At 42.3% G+C, this 22,498-nt stretch overlaps 1 protein-coding gene across 21 annotated transcripts in view; it reads right to left on the minus strand.

Annotated features, from left to right (window-relative positions):
• Window positions 1–22,498, minus strand: part of PAK1 (p21 (RAC1) activated kinase 1) — a 72,346-nt gene that overhangs the window by 14,876 nt on the left and 34,972 nt on the right. For 15 of the 21 annotated variants that reach the window (XM_021533942.3, XM_021533938.3, XM_021533932.3 and 12 more), the window contains 8 exons: window positions 14,716–14,926; window positions 9,763–9,863; window positions 8,195–8,342; window positions 7,032–7,069; window positions 5,017–5,133; window positions 4,532–4,706; window positions 1,530–1,593; window positions 612–660 (listed from right to left, as the gene is read on the minus strand). In XM_021533942.3, the coding sequence (XP_021389617.1) occupies window positions 612–660; window positions 1,530–1,593; window positions 4,532–4,706; window positions 5,017–5,133; window positions 7,032–7,069; window positions 8,195–8,342; window positions 9,763–9,863; window positions 14,716–14,905 (882 nt within the window). In that variant the 5' untranslated portion in view covers window positions 14,906–14,926. Of the gene's footprint in view, window positions 1–611; window positions 661–1,529; window positions 1,594–4,531; window positions 4,707–5,016; window positions 5,134–7,031; window positions 7,070–8,194; window positions 8,343–9,762; window positions 9,864–14,715; window positions 14,934–20,675; window positions 20,804–21,805; window positions 21,993–22,498 lie in introns of those variants that run through there. The other 6 variants (XM_077781291.1, XM_021533949.2, XM_021533952.2 and 3 more) reach the window with 5 other exon arrangements.

Genomic DNA, 22,498 nt, shown 5'->3' on the forward strand with positions numbered 1-22,498 from the left:
TAAATATATCTGGAATAACACACACTTTCATCTTTAAAAAATCCTCCATCTAGGAATAAAAGTTTCCACAGTTGCTGCATATCCATCACTACTAGTTTATTATGCAGGCAATAAGTATGGTGCTTTTTAATATTTGTGAGGGGAAAAAAGAAAAGACAGGCATTCCTTGTCTCACAATTCAAGGACAGAATGTAAGCAGGCAAAGGGTGGAACAGGAACTATTTCCGTGCAAGTTAAGTCCTATAAGTGTAAGAAGTAAAGGAGCAGAGGGCAAATAAAAAGAGTTTGTATGGAGACAGGCAGCAATCTTGGGGAAAAAGGGAGAAACTTTTACTGAGGAACTGCCCAGTCCAAACATTTGCTTCTAGCTTTCCAATCACAGAAGGAATCTTTATAAATATGAAATTATTTAGTAATCAAAACTTGTGAAGTAATTTTTTCCAGTTCTCTGCTCAGACCACTCAACCATGTCTCATTAGTAAGTAAATAAAGACCTCATTAAAAATAAAGTGTCATGAATCTCTGAAAGATAGTCTTTATTTTGTAGCATCAACTTGAATTTTTGGGACACAATCCAAAATCCACTGCTGTGGTACTCTGGAAGCACTTACCTCCTGTCCTGTAGCTACATCTATTGCTGTGTAAACTGTACCTGAGGCTCTAAACAAAACAGAGAAAAGAAAAAGAAATTATTTATTACTGTCTCAAAGTAAAAGTGAGAGCTTAACACATGCCCCTTCCCACTTGTCTCTCTGAAGTGCTCTCAACCCTATTCCTTTACATGCAACAATTCCAGTGGTAAACATCACCTGAAATATTTCTGAGACAAGGCTGTTGTTGAGACAGAAGCCAGAGGACTTATGGGGAGAAAAGTTCCTAATAAGGGACACTGTGGTTGTCCAAACCCTTGCTGCTAAACCAGCAAACTGTAGGACTGAGTTTATTCTATTTCAAGTGGCATGACCACACTACCCTGGCTTGCAGAATGCCCAACATGCTAACAGAGCAACAGGATCAGCTGAAGTAAATGGGGCATTTGTATGAGGAAAACAGGAGTTTGAGCCTCAGCACATGGATTTGATAGCAGATCTGTGTTCTTCCTCAGTACAGTCTCTCCTATAATTCTACTTGCTCCCTACCTTGTTTAGAGGGGCACACAGCACATGCCTTAAGCAGAGCTGATTCAGAAGAAAATCTATAAACTGAAGATGGTCTTGCAGTTCTTTCCCTGCTTGTAGCTGTATTTATCAACCTGATCATCTAATGGCATGATTTCTTATATTACAACACAGTTCCATGAAAACCCAGTTCCTGTGACTTTGCCAGGAACAGGAGAAGATTTGGGGGGACATGGAACCCAGCAAAAAAACCAATAACAAAAGAAGAAAACAAATAAACAACGAAACAAAATAAACTTTCCAAAGTATCCCCAACAGCCTTTCCAGCAAGCTAACTTAGCCTGGTTTTGGTGACTTCTTCTTAGCACCAGGAAATGAAAGGTTTAGGACAGAGAAGAAGCACACACTAACCCCTGTCCAATCTTCTCAAAATTCGTGTACTTCTTTTTTGGATCGCCCACACTCACGATACTTCCTACAAAAAAAAAAAAAAAAAAAAAGGATTTTCTTCCAGTCCTTTTTTCATACAGCTACAAGAGCTAGCTGTACGAACAGCTCCATTGACCACAGTAGGGTCTGTCTCATGAACCACTCATCAGAAATCCAGAGGCACACAGACACCAAGGAAGTCCTCAGTTATTTCAACACATCCCAGGTGCACTATTCCCCTGTAGAAATGATGGGATACACACATTAAGAACATTTAACCTTAGCAGTCATTACTAGGTGCAGGATAGAGATACACAGACCTGACACATGGAAAAGCTACTACTTGTTGGAAACCTGCTACTTAAAGTCACTCCCAGCTTCAACACCGCGGATGATCCAAAATGCCCCTGCACTGCAATGTCTCTGAATTTGGAGGCTGGGCTCTCAATCATCTTGGTGGCAACAGTCTGTTATAAAACTAGTCAAAGATTTCCCAATACCATTACAATTTGTAGCAGGTAAAAAATGTATTTATGATGTTTTCGTACCAGCACAAGCACAACCATTTACTGACCCAGTGACTGGGCTGCAAGACTCAAGAGGAGAAGGTAGAGAAAACCTCCAGAGTCAAATCTCCCCTGCCTGTCCTGGGCAATGCTCAACTGCTCCTCCAGGAACCTGACAGTCAGCACAGGTTTCAGCAGCAGTTACCAGCACCCCTCTGGTTTTGGAGAGCAACCTGAGACCACCTCAGCTCATTCTCCCAAAACCAAAAGAAAGTCTATCACTGCCTTCCATAAAGGGAAAAGCACTTTGCCTGGTGTTCCACAGCACAGGGCTGCAAGTGGCTGCAAACTTAAACTGATTTTGATAACTCCCCTGTGCAGGCAGGAATTACACCCTTTTTAGGGTGAAGGAACCAGAGCCAGCAATTTCTAGAGCTCAGCTGGGAGCCAGTCTCCTCTCTAACAGCACCAGGGTGGCCAAAAGGATCCAGGGATGCAGAGCTGCATCCGAGCTGGCGTTTGCAAGTCACCGAAGCTGCCAACACATGGTGCTGCTCTCACAGGGTCCAGGCTGAGCCTGCACAGATGTGTACTGGCAAAGAGACTGCTCGTGGTCATTAAGCCAAGAAATCCAGTAGCAAGCAGAGCACAAGCAGGCTATTTTCAGACAGCACTGAAGAGCAGCCAAACCCAGAGGGTTTAGGACAGACAGAGGTAGAAGTAGGGAATATCACCCATGTTTGGAGAGGAGGGCAGGAGGAGAAATCTGGCTTTACAAAACCCACTCTACACTTACAGAAGCAATGCTGTCTGCCCTGAGGACTGGTATTTCTGGAAAAATATTCAGAAATTTTCCCTCAAAGCCTAATACAGGCTAGAAGCTCAGACTGCAAATTCTTCCCCAAGGCAAGGACTGGACAGAATGCTGTGGTGACAAGTGGCAGTTGCCAGTTTTGCCCTGTTTAATGCTGATAACTCTAAAATGGTGGGGTATTTCCTGCCTTCCAAAGAGTCAGGTGAGGATTCATTAATGTTTGCACCAATGCTGTGTTTCTTCTGAGAGGTAGGGATTGAGCACCCCCTTTTAAACATTTGCATGCATTTAGCACATCTTTTGTATGTGTAAACATTTTTTGCTTTATGATTTTAATCATTTTAGTTACATGTCAAACTCAAATATCAAAAGGCTGCTTGGCTGCACAAGTACAGCTCCATTGCCTTCAGTGGAAAGACATTTTTACTTAGATTAAGACTAAAGATTAAAACTTCATAACATTTTCTGACTAGCCCACATATAGAAGCTGACACCTGGAGCAAGCAAGGTGTCAGAAGGTACATCTGCTTCTCAACAGTCCCAAAAGTAGCACTTGCACTTCTCTGCATGACTGAAGTGGGCGTATTTTTATTAGCATAGCACTTTTTTTCCTGCTGCAGTTCCTGCTCGCCCTGCCTGGTCACAAAAATGTCTTGAATCCTTAATGATACAAAAATCCTGCTGATTGAGTGAGTGGAGCTGGTGTTTTGAAACAATGGGTATGAGTTTTCCAACAGCAAGTAGTCCCATTTAATAAGCCATCAAGTCAATTTAGGCTTTATTTAGAGAAATTAGTTACTCAGATACCATTCTAATATTTAAAATTTTTTTAAGTTATATCCTCAGATTAAGTCTTCATCTAACTACTAGACTCTTATTCCTAAAAGACTGACAAATATATCCTCAAACCAAAGAGGCCAGCCTTATCATAGAGGTGCTAACACAATTTAAGTCAACTGACAAGCAAGGCATGGATGTCATTAATACAGGATTAGAAGTTCAAAGAATTATAAATGTTCTACTCTAATAAAACCTGGCCCAGGCTGAGAATAGCAATCAATTGCATCAAAGACCTGGTTCAGCTGTTGGATATGCCACAGCATAACCCAAAACCACCAGGCAGCAGAGGACCACTTGCACTAGAGGTAGGAACTGTTAAAGACATGAGGACACATCTGAGAGACTTGATGAATTTTTCTCAGAAAAAACCCCACCAATTTGGCTACCCACAAAAATGTTAAAGCACTTAAAAATAACCAAGCTGCTTTACACCATGATACTGTGGAAGGCAAATTTGGGGATGCATTAATTTTCTCTCCATCTTTTAGACACCTCATGTCTAACATCGCAATATAATCATTTATGCTTCAGAGCTGCAGAATAAGATGTGGAACGATCTCAGACTTCATAGTTAAATAGATCTTATTTATTCAGGGCTGGTTTTGCAGAGCCTGAGGATCTACAGCTCCCTGGGGATTTCAGCCAGTATCACAGGTGCTCAGCTTAAATTCAAGCTCACCCCTTATACCTGCCCAAATTTTTATTGTGACCATGTGCCCACGTCTTTGGTAAGGGATCACAAAACGGGGAAACATTTCCGCTTATTGACATTCTCAGAAACCAACTCCTCAGGAGTTTAACTTTTTTAAAGAAGAAGGACATACTTAATTTTTCCAGTATTTCTTCATCTGACATTTTTGGCTTTTTCTTTTGCTTCTCCGTGTTCCTGACCAGCATGTCGGGTGCAGTTGTGCTGTTTTCCGAGGGAGAAGAAATAGGAGAGGTGGCCGCATCTCTGGTAGGCGGAGGAAGAGGGTCTATCACAGAGCGGGTGTAGATCTAATTTTGTTGGGAAAAACACACAAGTCAGATGAAGATTTAAACACTTCTATTAATCTTGTTACTGCTGCTGTCGGGGATGCATTTCTGTAGCTGCTTTGTTAGCGACTAACATCACTAACCAAGGACTCGTGCCCCCACAACTAGGCAGGTGACAACACTAAGGTACTCTGCCAGAAGGAATGGCTCCCACTGCATCCCTCCTGCTCCCAAGAAGGGCTCAGCATCAAGCCATGCAGAGGGACAAAGTCACTGGCAAGGCCTGACTGTGATTGCAGCAGTGCAGGCTGAACAAAGAACTTCTGCTCACAGATTTGGTGTGTTCAGGTCGTGGAGCTATCACAGGGGGTGGAGCTGCATCATCTTCATCATCCTCATCTTCTGACACGGAGGGCACTGCAGGGGTCTCAGAGACAGCCTTCACATTCTGCAAGGAGTTGCACAAATAGCAAAAACCAAAACCCAATCACACATTATAAACAAAATCACAAACATTAGATTAAGGTCCTAACAGAGATTGCACTGAAGCAAGTGCAGAAAAAACAATAATCAGAACAAGCTGGTGAGTTACAGTGTCTGAAAAATTCAAAACCCAAGGTTGCTGGGTCTTCATGGGAAATGGATGTGCAGTCCAACACTGCCTGACACACCACCTCATCTGCCTGAGTGACAGCAATCCTCTTCCCAAGGATCTGAGAAGACCTGGGCTCTTTCACTGCATTCCCAACATCCACACAGCTGACCAACAAGTTTTGGGACGCCCAAGTTTAGAAATATCTGTCTCTGTTTATACTGTCTCTTAGGGTTTTTTGCTTGCTCCAAACCCTGACCATTCAGTAGGAAGATTTCAGACTTTAAATGCTAGAATTTACATCAAACTCTTAATGGTTTCTCCAAAAGTTAGGAGGTCAAGTTAACATTGCCTCTGGTATGGTGATTGCGAACTAATTAATTAATGTGAGATTTTGGAAGCAGAGTCTGGCAAAATCTTTTCAAATATCTTTTTAAATTGCTTCCCAACATAAAAATTTATGGAAAAATAGGAACGATTATTTTGTTTAAAAACAGCTTTATAAGTGGTTAAAAATTATCTGGAATTTTCTGCATACTGTGATTAGGAAAGAAAGTCACTTAAATTTATCCACATGAAACTGGATTAGAAGTTCATTACATTCTTTACACTATGAACATTTCAGAATAAACTTGGTAAGGTCCTCAACCCACTAGAATAGTTCTGTTTGTGCATCATCACCTCCCTAAGAGTGGTGGGGGAAAAAGTATTAAAATCCTCAGAAAGTGGGGGAAAGCAACACAATATTTTACTGAGCCTAAAATATTTCAAGTCATCATCATCATGACAAATAATTGTCAAAATGAACTTGACATAACACAAAAACCTAGCTTGTCAAAAACAACAAGGAAGAACTATGTACTGGGAATTTCCTGAATATCCCCAAAATTAAAGGTCAGCCTGAGGGAGGGCATTGGGTATCTCAGTAGACTGGTAACTACTGCTTTTGTCAGGATTTACTTAAAAATCCAACTTCAGATATTGAAAATACTGAGGACTGACATACAATGACGTATAAAAATCAACAATGGCAGAAACATTATTCTTTTCTTTTTACAGAGTCCTAAATGATCAGATCTGAATAAGCTGCCTTTGGAAGGGAGCAGAACAAGCTAATTCTAGGCAGTGACATGGCCATGAGAAACAAGAGCTGAGGCAATTGTGGGGTTTTATAAATCATCTTAAATTGAAAGTTTTGTTTCTTCCACCTCACAGGCACACAGAAAAAATTATCATGTCTCCTAACAAACCAAGTAGGAGTGGTGCCTGCCCTGGCAAGGACTGAGTAAAGGTCAAGCAGAGAGGAAGAGAACCTTTTATTTCCTGTTCTGCTAGAGATTAGTCTGGTTAATGAGCATTAGCTTTAGTAAAGCAGACCTTGCAGGGTAGTAAATAAATTTTGTTATAAAACAGATGTTTATAGAAAAATAAAACCTGACAGCAGAGTGGTGATCTAATTCTAGGTGTAGAAAAAGACCAACTTCTATGAAAACAGAGCTACTTCTACTAATTAATTCACTAATTTCCATTCACTAATTCACTATTTACTAAAAATTCTACTTCCATCTGCTTTATTCCTCACCAATTGAAAAAAAAAGTTAAAGGAGCATGCCTGTTTTTATAAACATGTACTCACTATACACATATACATAGTTCAGATTTTAAAACACTAAGCAAACTACAAGTTTACATGTAATTAACTAGTTTTTGCAAGTTTTTTAATCCCCAAACTGGAGACAGAATGTGAGGCTTACCAATGTATTAGATGAATTGTAATCCTCAGCTGATTTATCTGAAAGACAGATAATAATGCTATTATAAATGAGTTACAAATGCAGCAGTGGGGAGAGGAGCAAGGGACAAGCTCTCTTTAGAAAAGGCAGGAAAAAAGGCTGCTCCCAAACTTAGCTCCCTAACTCCAGCTTCCCAGAACCAGCTGAACCCTGGAAGACATAGGAACAGAGGGTAAATAAATGCAGACAAATGCAGGGGTCACAAATCCCTGAAGCAGGAGGGTGGAATTGCCCAGAGCAAAACCTGAATGAATATTGTGCTCCATTCATGTATACAAATATTATTAATGGACTAAGTCCCCAGCAGAGGCACTGCATCTGACTCCTGACTGCAAAATGCTCAGTCTCAGCCACCTAAACTTCCTGGAATAGCAGAGAGGACCCCACAAGTCAACTGATAGGCTTCTCATTTGACTATTCAGGCACATATGGGGAATATTTTTGCTTTTATCACTGCTTGAAGCCTTCCTAATTAGTACCAGATCTGGTTCTATCCCCCTAAAAGAACCAAAGCAAGGGTTAATATTTAGAAAGGGAAGGAGTTGCAGTTGAAAGGAAAAGGAGTGGTGTTTGCAGATGTCCTTCAGAGGGCAGACAAGCCATAGAAAGAGGCACAAAACCTTGGCCAGTTTCAACTTTCAGAGGAACCCAGCCAGCAATTTTCAAGCACCCAGGCAGCTGAGGCATATTCCTCAACCATGGCACATGGCAGCAGAGAGACTCTCACCCCAAGTACACAAAAAAAAAAAAACATCCACACCCACCCTGCAAACTGAAACTGGTGCAAAATTTACCTGCCTGTTTTCTCCAGGGACTTCCATCAGGAGGAAGCCAGCCCCAGCAGTCTGGGATCTGCCTTCCAGATGCTGGCTGTGAGCACCAGAAAAAGTATATGTGTTTGGGAGGCTCAGCCAGTTGACTGACCTCCTCTTTTGCAGCTATGCTGGGCATCCAGATTAACAGAACAGCATTTTAAAGGAAGAAGGGTGCTTGAGCAGCCAGAGAATCTCACTCACATTATCCTTGAAAAGACAGACCTACTTGTCAATTAAACAAAAGAAGCCCCACATGCCCTGACCACGGAGAGTTGGACAAAGCAGCCACATGAGACCATCACCAGGTACCTGTGAAGCTCATGTACTTCTGGCTGTTGGAGATCTTCTTGGAGTTGTAAAACTCCAACACGTCCAGCACTGCCTGGGGGTTCTTCTTTTGCTCTGACTTGGTGATGTTGGAAGTCTGCAGCAGACGCGCCCATTGCTCCGGCATTCCCTGTGGGAAGAGGCAACACACAGCTGGTCTAATGTGCACAAAACATAACACCACTGCCACAGTTCTGCCCCAGCTTTTGGAGTTACACAGTATTGTGAGGGAAATAGGGAAAAAAGAAGACAGAAGAGGAGAGAGAAGAAAAATAAGTGTGCCTCCGTAGCCACTGCCTCACACTCGGGTATGTAAATGTCACTCTGCTCTTGGATCTCTGGGTGACTCCCAGGTCCTTTGCAGACCAAAATGCAAAAACCAGAAAGGAGAAGAAGCAATTGCTGTAGTCTGGGAAAAGCCTCAAGAAAAAAAAAATCAAAACAAAACACAAAATCCTTTATGTACAAGTACTCACATACTTATATATACCCAAGAAAGACTACAGAAGTTAACACACAGTGCATAGCCCCCAGCACAATGAACATGCAACACTCATTTGGGTCTTCTGGTAGCACTAGAGTAACACTAACAGCAGTGTGGTGCCCTCTGTAACCAGAGCTGGGAAAGCAGAGGTGTTAACTTCACTTCTAAAGTTCATAATTTCACCACAAGGACATCATTTCAGCCAGAAAATAAACACACCTGGAAAACAGCCAGATTTGTGCTTTTCCTCACCAGCAGGGATAATAGTTTTATGGCCAAAGTGACAGAGACTGGGATCCATGACCAATGAAATTATCCTCCCTGTTCAAAAGGATGGCTGGACACATCCCTCAGGTAATTCCCCACTAGTACAGGTGGGGTAACCTGGGTAAGTCTCGAGGCTGCCATGCAAAACACGTGTGCACATGATTCAGGGTAGGGGAATAAAGTCCCTGAAAAGGCAGCATATTACAGACAGGTAGAAACACCTTGTTCATAAACAACTTCTGCTGCTAGGAAATACTATCTCGACCAAAACAAGAGTGAAAATACAATGATGATGAAATACAACTGTCTTTACAGTATTTTGCACGTCAATAAACAAAAAAACCCACCACACATAAAAGCATCTGACATTTAGCCTTAGGGCAGCCCATACATGTTCTGTCGTAAGTAGTTGTACACAGCTGTGTGCCTCCTAAAGGAAAACTCTCAGAGCCCACCTGGGGGATACAAGACTATGCTATAGACCTCTTTCAGCTCTAGAGGGGGAAGGGCAGGGAAGAGAAGGGAAGGGAGGAGAGATACACCATGTTAAGCTGACCACAGCAGCCAAAAAAACAGGAAAGGAAAAGTCTGCTGGCAGACTGAGCTCCTGGGATGTGCCAAGTTTGACAGCCTCTCAGCATGAATTAGTGGGCAACCTCTGCAGATGTGTTTCAAATGAGATCAAACTAGACGATGGTAATAGCCCTTCCAGCATTAATATATAAAAGATTAATGGGTCCTGGCTCCTCCTAGCAATAATCTAAACCACACAGTTCTCTTTTCCTCCAGCTTCACTTACTGTGAATTCTCCCGTGACTGCATCAAACCCCACATGAATTGTGTGTTCAAAGTCTGAAGGGAGGGAGATCTCCGGCCGCTCTTTCTCTTTCTTCTTGTTGGCTGCAAGAGACAATAACAACAATTTTAAAAACCCCATAGATGCATCAAGAATTAAAATCTCCCCAATAGCTTCTAACTCACCTACACAATCACCCACTCTTCCCATTTTTGCTAGCAATAGGATTTTGATCTGAAGCAAACAACAAGTTTAAAAATTTTCTTTTCACACTTAAGAGCAGCCACAGTGAGCGGACAACAGAAATAAAAGGCCAGTAGCCTAGGACAAGCATAAAAGAAGGAAACTGATATTTTCAGTATGTAAAGTATCAACTAGTATATCTAGACTCAACATCATGAGAGCTATTTGCCTAAAATATCCACTCAAACTTACACAGTCAGAGTCAATAGCTCTGCAGTGGCAGTAAGTGGAAGCTAGTCAGTTTTGAACACATATTTTTATTTGATTTTCTACAGCAACTTTAAAAAACCCAACAAAACAACATTATGGGCTTTTAAATATACACTTACCTCTCATACAAAAGCCAGGGACAAAATTAACTACAAATATTGTTTAGAAATTTCTTCCTCCATCCTATTTCCTCAAAAGTTTGTGAAGAAACTTAAATATAATGTGGGATTCTGCTATAAAAGCTTATGAGCAAAAGCACATCTACTTTTTTTTTTGCTCACAAAATTAACTAAAGATGGTATAATAACCAGCTGTGAAGACATGAGCAAGACAGCAGAATCTGGCAGGTAAGGAGCAGAGAGAAGGAAACAGAAAATGAAATATATCAAAGCAGATGCACCCTGCAAATTTTAAACTGAGGTCTTCAAACAGGATTATCATTATGCATTGGATTAAGTTCATCCATATTCATTATCTATTAAAGATTCCACCTTCCTTTTAGCACTTATTGTATTCAAGAAATTGAGATCAGTTTAAGGAAGAACCACATTCTAGTCAGCTTTGCTGCTGCTTGCTGTTATAAAATCAGCAGAGCCAGGAGAAGGTGAGCAAACCACTCATATTTCCCAGCTGCTCCCCTTTTTTATCCAAACAGAATTTGTTTTGTGGTTGACATTCCCCAGTGCATTTTTGGCAACATGAATGCCAAACCCCAGGTATTTGAGAAGCCTGCAAGCTAACACTCAGTGTAGCAATTCTTTAGGATGCTGCTGTGGTTGTGTAGAGAAGCTCAGGGCTGGCCCCAAAGGACTGAATCCCATTTCCTTCAGTGCCAGCTCTGGCACTGGTCTCTGTATCATTACAGAGCTACAGTTGTATAGAGTAATTTTGGAGAAAGAAAAGGATCAGATGCTCCATTTGGGACACAAAGATGGAACAGATTGCTTTTGATCCTTCTTTCAAACAAAGGGAGTGAGGGAAGCTGAGTCACAGAGGAGTGACAGAGCTGCCAAGGGGAAAAGAGCAATGCTGGAGGAGCCATCCTTGAGAAGGGAGCAAGGAGGAGATGGGAGCAGCTGCTGGTTAGCAGATGGTGAGGGTGAGCATCTGCAGCACAGAGGCTGCGGCACGCACTAGCACTCGATGGAAAGCGAGAGGCAAAGAGGTGCAGGGAGTGTCATCAGAGCCACCATATTCCATAGGTCTGCCTACAGGATCAGTCCACTCTTCCAAGCCAAAGACTGAGGTGCCATCTCAGCCCAGAATCCCATTGCTCAGGTGAGGAAGAAGAGGAAACCTCTACCAGCACCACTATGCAAGAGTTACGCACGGACAGTGAGCACCCACACATGGTCCGGGCAGCTGCCACAGCAGAGTTGAACATATTCCTAAAAATGCTTAAGGGCATTAAGTTGTTATCCAGAAGACTTAGGTGGTTTTTTTTATTTCCACATTCAGGCAGATCTGATAGAGCTAGAAGCCTAAACATTATTAAACCATTATCAATACAATCGCCTTTGTAAGCAGATATTTATGTCATAGCAGGTGGTATAAGGAAAAAAGAACTAAAGAGAAAGGCACTCCCAGTCTTGCTAAACACTAAAGTCCCTTTAAAGTGATTGCATTACCCTAGCAATGAGCTAAAAAGACTTGAAGAATCTTAAATAATATAATATATTTAAGATGACCTACTACCACCACCAAAGGCTTTATTCCCACAAACAACTCATCACCTTCTCATCCACAGCCTTCCATGTTCAATGTCATTACAAGAGCCTCCCATAAATTTTCCTTACAATGTTCTGGCAACTTGAGCTGCAATTGTGAAGCACGATGTCTGACCATGCAGTGAGGCCATGCTGAAGCACACTGAGATGAGAACAGTCTTCACTGCTGCTAACATGGAGTAAAGTGCTCCCAGTCATGATGGAAAGGGCTCCTGGTTGCTGCATACTGTCACCTTGTGGGTAAAACCTTGCCTCTGTTTGAAGCCACAACTGAGCTCAGCAAAGTTCAAAGGCAATGACCCATTCAAGCCAGACTGATGCCCTCAGTTAGGCACTGAGAGTCCCCTGAGCCCAGGAAAATTTAAATATTCACAAGTCCTGCTGAGAGCAATAAGTTACACATGCTCTGCATTCTAGTGGGCAGGACCTACTCAGTATTAAGCCAACAGGTTTTTTAAATACCGGGTTTGTGGTTTAGGCTTGGACAGAGAAAATGAGGACTACAAATTACATTCTAAATTTTGCAGGCAGAGCATGACACCTCCAGAGCTGCCTGGCAAGGGGTATAGTTCAATGCAAGTGTGGAAATATGCATGAGGCCTTGGATTTATGACCCATGTGTCCTTTACACAACACCTCTCACACAGATTTTCTCAAAATTACTTTTCTCTAACTGGATGGAAACCAACTTCCCTTTTAGTTCAGCCAAACTAAAAAATAACACCCACATTATTTCAGTCACAAACCAAAGAGAAGTTCTGTGAACATTGAAGAATTTCCCTACATTTAAGCAGCACGACACAATAGAAATTTAGCTGTCATCATGAGACTAGAAGAAGTTTTCATAAGATGGAAATCAACCAATTTGAAGTGAAGGTGACTGTGTTAAAGGAATTTTTTGCTCAACAGGAGTTAGAGGATAGAAACAACCATTCTCATTTGGGCAGGTGTATTGCAACAGAAGGCTCTGCTGGGCTTGGCTAAACAAAAATCTCTCATGTCTTGAAGCATCTGCCATGTTGGCCAATCTTCAGTAAATATGGGCAGCTTTGGATCAGTCACAGTCTCTCTGCTGATTTTCCCCAAACCTTCATTTTTCTCCTCATTCATAGTTCTCCTTCATAATCCAACACAAACTAGCATTTCAGGTTCTACTTCTTTTACTCCTTTACAATTTTCAGGTGATTTCTTTGATCTCTGGAGCAGTTCATCCTAGAGCTTTAAAAATGCCTCTCCTTTAAGTAAGTCAACACAAAAATCCTGCAGCTTTTTTAGGACTTATACTCATAATGGCAAGTTCTAACCCAGACCCAGCAGACTTTTTTTTCTGGATTGCAGGTTCAAAACCCACATTTGTAAAACAAACCAAAATTGTCAAAAGTACCAGATAAGGATAATAATAATAATAATAGTAATAATAATTGTCCCATTCAATTTGTAGAAAATGATCCATCACCTTGCTTATTTAAATTAGTGAAACTATAATTTCAATTAGTCTTTTCACTAGTAAAAATTAGGAGGCAGCCTTCCTCCTGAAGGCCAGGGAGCTGAAGATATTTAGTCATGACTTTAGTTACCCAGTACTTAGAAACCATTGCAATACAGAAAAAGCTGATGTATTACAAAGAGGGACTCCAAAAAAATAGGTCAGATATAAAAAGAAACCAGCACATATTAGGGGATGGAGAATTTTTTTTTAACACTTCAAAAGATTCAGAGGAGAGAGGTTTTTTTAAAATATCCTCATCCTAAAAATTAGAATTTCATGTACAGTTCACAGTTCCTATCTCTTTTTCCATCTGTTATAGTCCCTTGAACATGAAAAATTCCTTCAGTTCACAAGAAATATGCAAGAATTTTCAGTGACAGATTGTTCGTAAAAGCAAGTAGACAGTGCCTGACCCAGACATTAGAACAGAGTAAATGGCCATGAGGCAAAATATGACAGGTCTAGTAGGAGATTGCATGTTAGTCTTGTATAACTCAAATTATTTGCTGTTTAAAACAATAAAACAAGCAAAAGACCAACCTCTGCTCTCTACCAATTGCCAATGCCAGCTTTATTGGCCAGCTTGTAACTGGCACAAAACCTCATGATTTTCAAGACTATTATGGACAATGGTCTGGGAAGTAACAGAGCTAGTCCCAGAGTTAGTCCAGGTTTTCAGGGATACTGTTCTCATAATTTATGGGAAAGGCAAAACAAATTAAAAAAAAAAAAAAAATACCTACAAGAAAGGGGGCCTAAAAGAAACCTGCAAAGGTATTTTGACAAGGGTGTGGAGTGATAAAACAAGAGTGAATGAATTAAAAACAAGAGAGGACAGGTTTAAATTAAGTATTAGGAAGAAAAACTGTGAGTGTGGTGAGGCACAGGCACAGATTGCCCACAGAAGCTGTGGCTGCCCCATCTTGGAAGTGTTCAAGGCCAGCCTGGATGAGGCTCTGAGGAACCTGGTCTGGTGGAAGATATGCCCAACTATAGCAAGAAAGCTGGAACAAGATGATCCTTAAGGTCCCTTCCAACTCAAAAAATTTTAGTGAAATTCTATGAAAAAAAGTGAGGTGGATTGAAAGTTACAGGAAAAAAACATTAGAAAAAACATATCTACAGACTGTTCCTTATGTACCCCAAAACAACCAAGACAGATGTGCAGGAAACAAACACACAATGTTGTCTAAAACCTCAACCATCACTAAGTACTGAATGCTTGACTATGTTCAAGCAGAGCAACATTCAGACAGACGGTTTATTAGAAGAGATAAAATACTGTACTTTTATCTCCTGGCAAAATAGATCGGTAAAATCGATCCTTCCTCTTCTTTTCTTCTGGATTGGGAGGCAGAGGTTTTGAGCCATGGTTTAAGGTCCCAGGATCCTTGCTTCCTGATCCAATCATAGTGCTGGTATTTCTCATTGGAGGAGCAGGTGGTTTGTCTTCTGTTTCAACTCCATTGTTGGACATCTTCAGTTGGGCAGGCCGTTACTGGGAATTGGAAAAGAAAATAAGTTAGAAGCTGTAATTATTTATTTATTACAGACTAGAACCACAAACTACCAAGTAAATCACAAAGAGGTATTTGCAGATGGACCTGCAATCTCAGCCCAACCATTAACCCAGCACTGCTGTACACCATTAACCATATTGCCCAAGTGCCACATCCACTTAAATACTTCAGGGATAATGATAGTAACACAAACCCAGTATAAAAATTTGTGTCAGCACAACAAATTCTACTCAAGATCCCTTTTTTTTTTCTGTTAATAAGACTATTATTCAGGCATTTGCATTATTTATCACTGAGAAAAGCCTGTTTCAGGATATAACAAATTCTCAAGCAAACCATGGAGCAGAAGTGCATGGTGAGAAGGTAAATATGATGTAGTGAAGAGTAAGGATACCTGAGAGGAGCCAACAAATTGCTGAGTTTGTAATACCTCTCAGATTCACGCTAGTTCTAAAAACTCTGTCAAAAGGCTTGCATCAGTCTCCAGCACAGCACAACACAGACACTGAAGTTTGTACTCAGAGTTTTGATCCAGTTGCTCAGGCCCCTTTGCTAAAAAGCTGCTGAGCGGGTTCAGAGGCAGAGGTGGCCGTAAAGCCCTGAGCTGGTCCCACTCAGATGCCAGAGCCCTCGACTGTGCCAAGCCAGCCCTGGCCTTCCTGCAGTAACTGCACACTTCAGGAGCAACTCCAGCTGCCAGGAAGTTGATTACATTTTGTTCTGTTGGGAGGGTCAAACGAAACTAGATCCCTAACACACGCTTAAATCCATAAGTAAATAATCCCTGCTGTGCAGATTTAAAGACGGAAGTTTGGGAACAGAGTAATAGATTATTCTGCAACAACTAACTTGTTCCACCCAAATGAGATCAGCGTTACTCCAGGCGCAGCCCGGCTGCAGCAAGATCCTTCTGGAAACTAGAATTCATCTGCACTATGTTTGCTTTCAAATGTAAGTTGGGAGTTAAGTGCTGAATAAAGACCAAAGTGGGAACAATTTCTGTTTGGGTGGAAAAAGCAATTCAACAGCTTTACCAATTTCACAGGCAGTAAGGGAAGTTGTTTCACTCAGGGAGAATTACAGGGTGGCAGAAAGTCAGAAGCTGTTTGCTCTCTTCAAGCAAGAAGTTTAGTTACAAAGCTGAGATCACTGCTGACTGCCAGGGAGCCGCTTTCCATAGGCTGGACTCGGTGTGACACTGAGTCACACTGAACAGATCTCACCACCACACCACAGCCCTATGGCCACACAGCACCCAGCCAGCCTTCAAGTCTTCTTTAGCCAAGCTACTGATCCTCAGCGTAACTGGCAAGCTTTGGACCCAGAGCACGCTGCTCTTGCTCCTGTGGAGAACTGAGGCAGGCAAACACTAAACACTGCCCACAGAAGTCACTCAGCAGCAATGTGCCAGATTTTGCCAAGAGCAGAGTTTCCCTGTGGCCTGCCAAGCCATGGCTGGCCTGCAGCTCCACCTTTGCTTCCATTTGATTGATTCCCAGTTTCTTCACAGTTGCCCTTAAATGGGAGGGTTGGCAGTGTTGTACAGCCTGTAAGGCTTTGGGCAAGTCTTCACACACAGGGAACTTTGTAAAAGGTCTGACCCCAGCCCCATTCTCCTTCCAATACAGCGATGGAATATTAAATGACAGACTAGCATCTGGGGATTGATTTTAACGGTGGGACAGCTTTGGCATTTGGGAGGGGTGGGGGGAAATTATCTGTGCACTTGTCTGGGTGTGTCCTCGCATGTGCCCTGTGCATGTCCTACCATTCACACTTTATCCTCATGCCATTCTCGGGTATAAAACAGAACAGAACTAAGTGACAGCTGGAGTGCCAGCCATGAAGTGGTTGGCGCAAATGAATACTCTCCCTGCCTAAGCAGTGGAAAAAAGTCTAAGCTAAAACCCAACTGATAATTTTGGCAGCCACTGCTGCACACGTATCTTATGAAACATGAAGATACTGAGGCCTTCCTGATGGGCTTTGCACATCACAGTGTCAGTGGCTGGAACTGAACTGGCACAACTAAACCATTTGAAACCATAAGCAGCAGTGTCCCATAAGAGATGCATTCTCTGCTTTGATCTTATTTAACTACAAAAAAGCAAATTGCCAGGAAGGTGCTAGGAACATACTGCAAACAGGGAAGCAGAAGAAAAAGGAATGTTAGCAGCCCTGTGCTTGCCAAACAGACCTCCCCAGGAGGAGCACCACATTTGCTGCTCTAACACGCCGATTTACCCCCACAGGGGTGTGAATAAAGGTGCATCCAAAGATTCTCCCATCAGCCAGACTTCTGGGAGCTGCAGGCATGGCTGGGATGGAGATTGACTCACTTCAGGGTCCCACTCCCACTGAGCAGAGAGGTCAGAGGCATAAAACTAAGCAGGGGACAGAGTAAAGTTTACTAAGTTGGGGAATGGATGTAATATCAGACTGAAACAAAGCAGTATGTGGCTCCAGCCTGGAGAAAAAGTGAGAAGAAGAAAAAAAAAAAAAAAACCCAGATTATAGGCAGAGGCTGGCCTAATGCTGGGAGAAAGAAAAAGAATATAAGGAAAACCTCAAAAAAAAAAATAGTATAAGAAAAATCTCTGGATGTCAAGCATCCTCCCTCTCAGTTCCACCAGTGCAAAACCCCAAGGACATCTGCTCTCAGTTTCTTTAATATGAGAAAGTTTTTCAAAATCCCTCAATGAGAAAGGATAGCGCACAAGTAAATTACTGTTTTACCGCAGGGATAGAAACTGGCAGTACAAGCTCTTGTTTATCTTACATTATTCCCTGAAAGAGCAAGCAACTGCTGAGAAGTTACATAGTTTTACAAGCAATATTGTTTCACACCTATTTGATAACTGCACCTTTGCTGTAGGCAAAGCCTATAGTACACGCTCTCATTTTCTCTCCATCACTCAAGTTCATAGACCTTTCTCTTCATCAAAGTCTTATGTTTGGAGTTACATGAGCTATTTGAAAATGGGAGGGTAAGAGAAATCCCTTGATCCACAAAATTAAGAGACTCAGATTCCACAGAAGTTATCCCCTGTAATAGCTGCACTAGAGGGTTCCCCAAAGCCTTGTGAAACTATATATTTAAAGGGAAAACCTAAAACTTGCTTAAGTGAATCCTCCCTCTGCAATACAGAGGTCACATGCAACATCATTATGCTTTCAAATTCTATTGGCTTCGAAGCAGGCAGATGAAACCCTGTCCTGACAGAATTATACCCCCAAGTGAGAGCTGAGAGACCAGAGCCATGGAGTGGTTGTAGAGGTAACCATCTCCCTCACTGCAGCCCAGCTGGCTGTGCAAATTCTCTTCTTTCTAAAATAATCTCCTGCCAATTCACATGTAAGCAGGCTTTAAACAAATCCCCTCATGTAGGCGCTGCTCAAATCCAGAGCACCAGGCAATCGCTTCCCCAGCCGGCAGAGCATCAGCGCTAGGCCACTGAAATGAGTCACTCTGCTCGGCACAATCCATGCCAACAGGAATGCAAAGCATCACTGCACTGAGTTATTTCCTTCTTCACACCAGCACGACTCTGCCTTGAGAAATCCATCTTAGGTTTCCACGGTGTGATTAAGTGAACAGTGGAAGCAATGAAACAGCACATGAACTTTTCAACCAGAGTCAGATGAGGGAATACATTTTAGCTGCAGACACAATTATTCTCAACTACAATATATATTAAAATACCAGCACTCAAGCCAAACTCCTTAGACACCACTAGGAAGGCATAGCTGTAATGTAGGACTATTGTTTCTGCAGACATTTGAGAGTAGTGAAAGTTTGAGTTGTTTCAGCACACAGTAATAATGAAAAGTTTTATTACATATGGCTATCTGTGACTGCTGTAGTCAAGTTATGGTTGCCTTCAATGCACCCCTGTCCCTTCCCATCAACTTCTGCAGCCCATTAGCTACATATCATTGCCCCAGACTCAACAGAGTCCAACAGCAAACCTGACAAACTCTCCTCCAAAACCTACAAAACACTTGTGCAGACAGGAAAAAGACAGAAGATAGAACAAGCAGAAGTACTGAACAGAAAACAGCACCCACAGGTGCTAAGAGTGGCATCCAAGAGCTCAAAGTACATCCACACATGCAAAGATCCATGCAGGTCTGCTGGTCTTCGTTACGAAGATATAACACAAAAGACAATCATAAAATCATTAAGGTTGAAAAAGACCCTAAGATCATCAAGTCCAAGCATTAACTCAGCACCACTGTGTTAACCACTAAATCACACTCTCAAGTGCCACATCTACATGCCTTGGAAATAATGAAGTTTATGTCTAAACCACAGGCATAAACCGTAGTACAGGCACAGTCTCCTGAGACATTCACCTCACAGAGTGGGACCCAAAAGTAGGTGAGACATTCTGACCCCACTGTAGCACACACACAAGTAGAAAAAAGAGAACAAAGACCCTCTATGTATGTCATTTTTCCTTCCACTTAACTTAAGCACATCATTTCAAACCTGCTGTTCCATGCTGAACTCTAAGTTTCTATCAATCTGCTTGTGTTCTCTTTGCATTCCTTAGCAAGACAGACAGATGACTGATTGCTAAAACAGAAAGCAATTAAAAAGTCAGAAAGGCTGAAACCTACGCTACAGTAGATGCCATACAGATAACTACGTCCAATGCATACTAATTGCAGGAGTCAACATGAAAACTCATAAAAGAGACATCTATAATTCATGCAGTCTGGCAAGAGAGTAGCTCCAAGTTACTCACTACAACTTACAGATGAATAAACTATATTAAACAAGATGGGGAGGAGGAAGATGCTCAGCAACTGCTCTTTCCTCTCTGCCTGCTATGAGAAGAAAATCTCACATTTTTCCAAGACACTAGTATGCTGTTGTTGACAGGGTGAGGAAAGGGTGTCTTGCCCACAAACAAAAAAAAAAAAAAAGTAGTCTTAACCTTTAATTGAGTTGATCCTGATCAGAATAAGTGTTTTACCTCTGCACCAGTATCCCTCCATCCTTCCACCCCATGGCTAGAAATTGCTTGTGTGCACACACAGTTAAAATATCCTCCTTCCCCCTCACACTGCCCTGGTGAGAAAGAGCACAGGCTGTGCCCTGCTCTGTTCAAACACATTTCAAGCAGCAGATTCCCTCCCTGTGTGTCACGCTTCCATGCAAATCCCAGCAAAAAAAGTAACATCAGAGTTTACCAGCTGGGTTTCCACCCAGGATGAAAAGACAGTCATTCGTTTTTTATTACCTTACGTGGGACTAAATCTCAAACACCAGTCTCACGCTGAAGGGAAGGCACCCCACGCCTTCCACCTGAAAAAGAGGCAAGAGGTGTCTTTTTCCTCCACCCAGTGGCAGATGGGACCTGGAACACATGCTGTCGCAAAAAAGGCAGCTGCAACACACACACTCCGAGGGAGGAAAGACTGATCACAGCATTTAGAGGTGATTAAAAAAACCCTCAGAAACCCTAGCATGGAGCTGTCTCCCCAACCACTCACTGCACATCTGAGCTCTGTGTACATGTGCCAATTAAACAAAAAAAGCCAAGGACCAGCAAAGCACCAGCCCAGACCCTGCATTTACATGTATACTACAACAAAAGCAAAACAAAAATAACAACAAACAAACAACACAAACCCCCAACAGACTAAACAAAGTTTGTATAAAGTTCAAATAAATAATTACAAAACAGCAGTGTTTGCTGATGTCTTTTTAGAACTTACCTGTTAGACCCCTGCAGGTGCTGCCAACACCTAAAGATGCAGATGAAACCGCTAAATTAAATTAAATAACTCTCAACATCAGTATACACATAGAAGAGAATGCATCCACTGCTACAGCATGAGTGGGTGGGTGGGTGTGAGGAGGGGGAAGGGAGACACTCTCATGGCAGATGGCCAACTACCAGTTGCAGTCTTGCTCCACTGCCAGCATTATTTCCATAGTGCCAGACATAAAGGATGACTGACCACTTACAACTCAACAGGAAAAGCTGGACAAGTCCATGGCTTGGAATTTTAAAAGCCAAAAGTCTGGACAGTCCTTTTAAAAAAAAAGCCTTTAATTCAACCCCAGCAGTTTGGGCTAAATGCAAGGTGGGATTCCCTAGCCCAGATTTTGCAGGAGGATGTGGACATGACTGCAGTGGGAAGAGGAGCTGGAAAATCTCTCCCAGGGCAGATATCCATGTTAACCCATCCTACCGCACAGATACGCTTCTAAAGAAGAACAGACTAATTATAACCACTCGATTCCTAGCAACAGAGTTCTCTTTCATTCAAGTTAAGGAAGCTTCTTGCTGTTTTGTTGGAAAGAATCAAGGCCCAATGGTCACCAGATTCCACAGTGTGGGCCCATGCATGACCACTGTGACAGTAACCCAGGCACACTGAGGGTTTTAGAAGTGCTGAGGCAGGTCAAGCCCTTTTCACCACATTAGGCTTGAATCCAAAACCACAGAGAGGCAATGCCAGCTTAAATTGCCATGTTTAGACTTGGCTTCAGCTGTTGCACAAATAAATGGCCGTGTCAAACAATAGCCACTTCACAATCGATGCCAGCTATGTCCAAGTATCTGGAACACGTGATGAACTCCCCTTACTTGTGCTCCAGTACTCCAGCTTGGAGAACTGCAGAGATCAGCTCTGCCTGATCCCATCCCTGGGCAGCAGCCTCCTCACTTTGACTGAGCATTTACCCACTCCGAACAATGCTTTTAAACAGCCCAAGAGAAATAAATTGCATCCATATTCAAGGAGGGGAAAAAAAATAAAATCAAAGCTGCAATAGAAAGAACCAAGAGTATAGTTTTTAAAAGTTCTCAGCCCACAAATCATCCTCCTTGTTTCCTCACCTCCAGAAGCGCTGCCTCCCCTCCCCCAGCTACATGCCTGAACAAGCAAGCTCGCTGTTGCAGATGTCAGGACAGGCTCCCTTTTCCAGCACAGAGCAGAGCAGCCTTGGCTCCGGTTCTGCTGTGGCTCACAGGAGGGCAGGGCTTCAACCACACAAGTCAAAGTAGGCGCTGGAGTCGGAGCATGCTAAGCAGAGTGGGAGAAATAAAGGCCTCTTATGTTAAAGCATATCCAAAGCCCATATAAGCAGGTTTCCTGGAGGAAATCTGTGCTCCAGAGGAAATGACTAGATGCACCATAAAGAGAATATATTAATGCACACAGTTAAACCACCCCCACTACTCTTGCCTAAGTTACTTGGCTCAGAGTCCTAACTACACATTAGCAGTAACAGCAACTGAGAGCAGCCGAATCATTAATCATTATTCCATTCAAAAGTTTCCAATGCAGGAAGATGTACATAGAACACAGGGCTCAGAATTAAGCCCTGCTATCTCCTAATGTGGAATAATTCCCAGTACAATGTATTCACACTTTAAATGCATGTCAGCATTTGCAAAAACTGCACCTTTTTAAATCCAGAAATCTGTCATTTAGCAATGGGGGGTGGGGGTAAGAACTATATAAGAAAATGGGAACATTGTCAGATCAAGCCAACAACATGCCATAGGCACAGAGGACACTGCAATGCA

The sequence above is a fragment of the Lonchura striata genome, chromosome 2 (assembly GCF_046129695.1).
Source record: "Lonchura striata isolate bLonStr1 chromosome 2, bLonStr1.mat, whole genome shotgun sequence".
NCBI classification, from domain to species: Eukaryota; Metazoa; Chordata; class Aves; order Passeriformes; family Estrildidae; genus Lonchura; species Lonchura striata.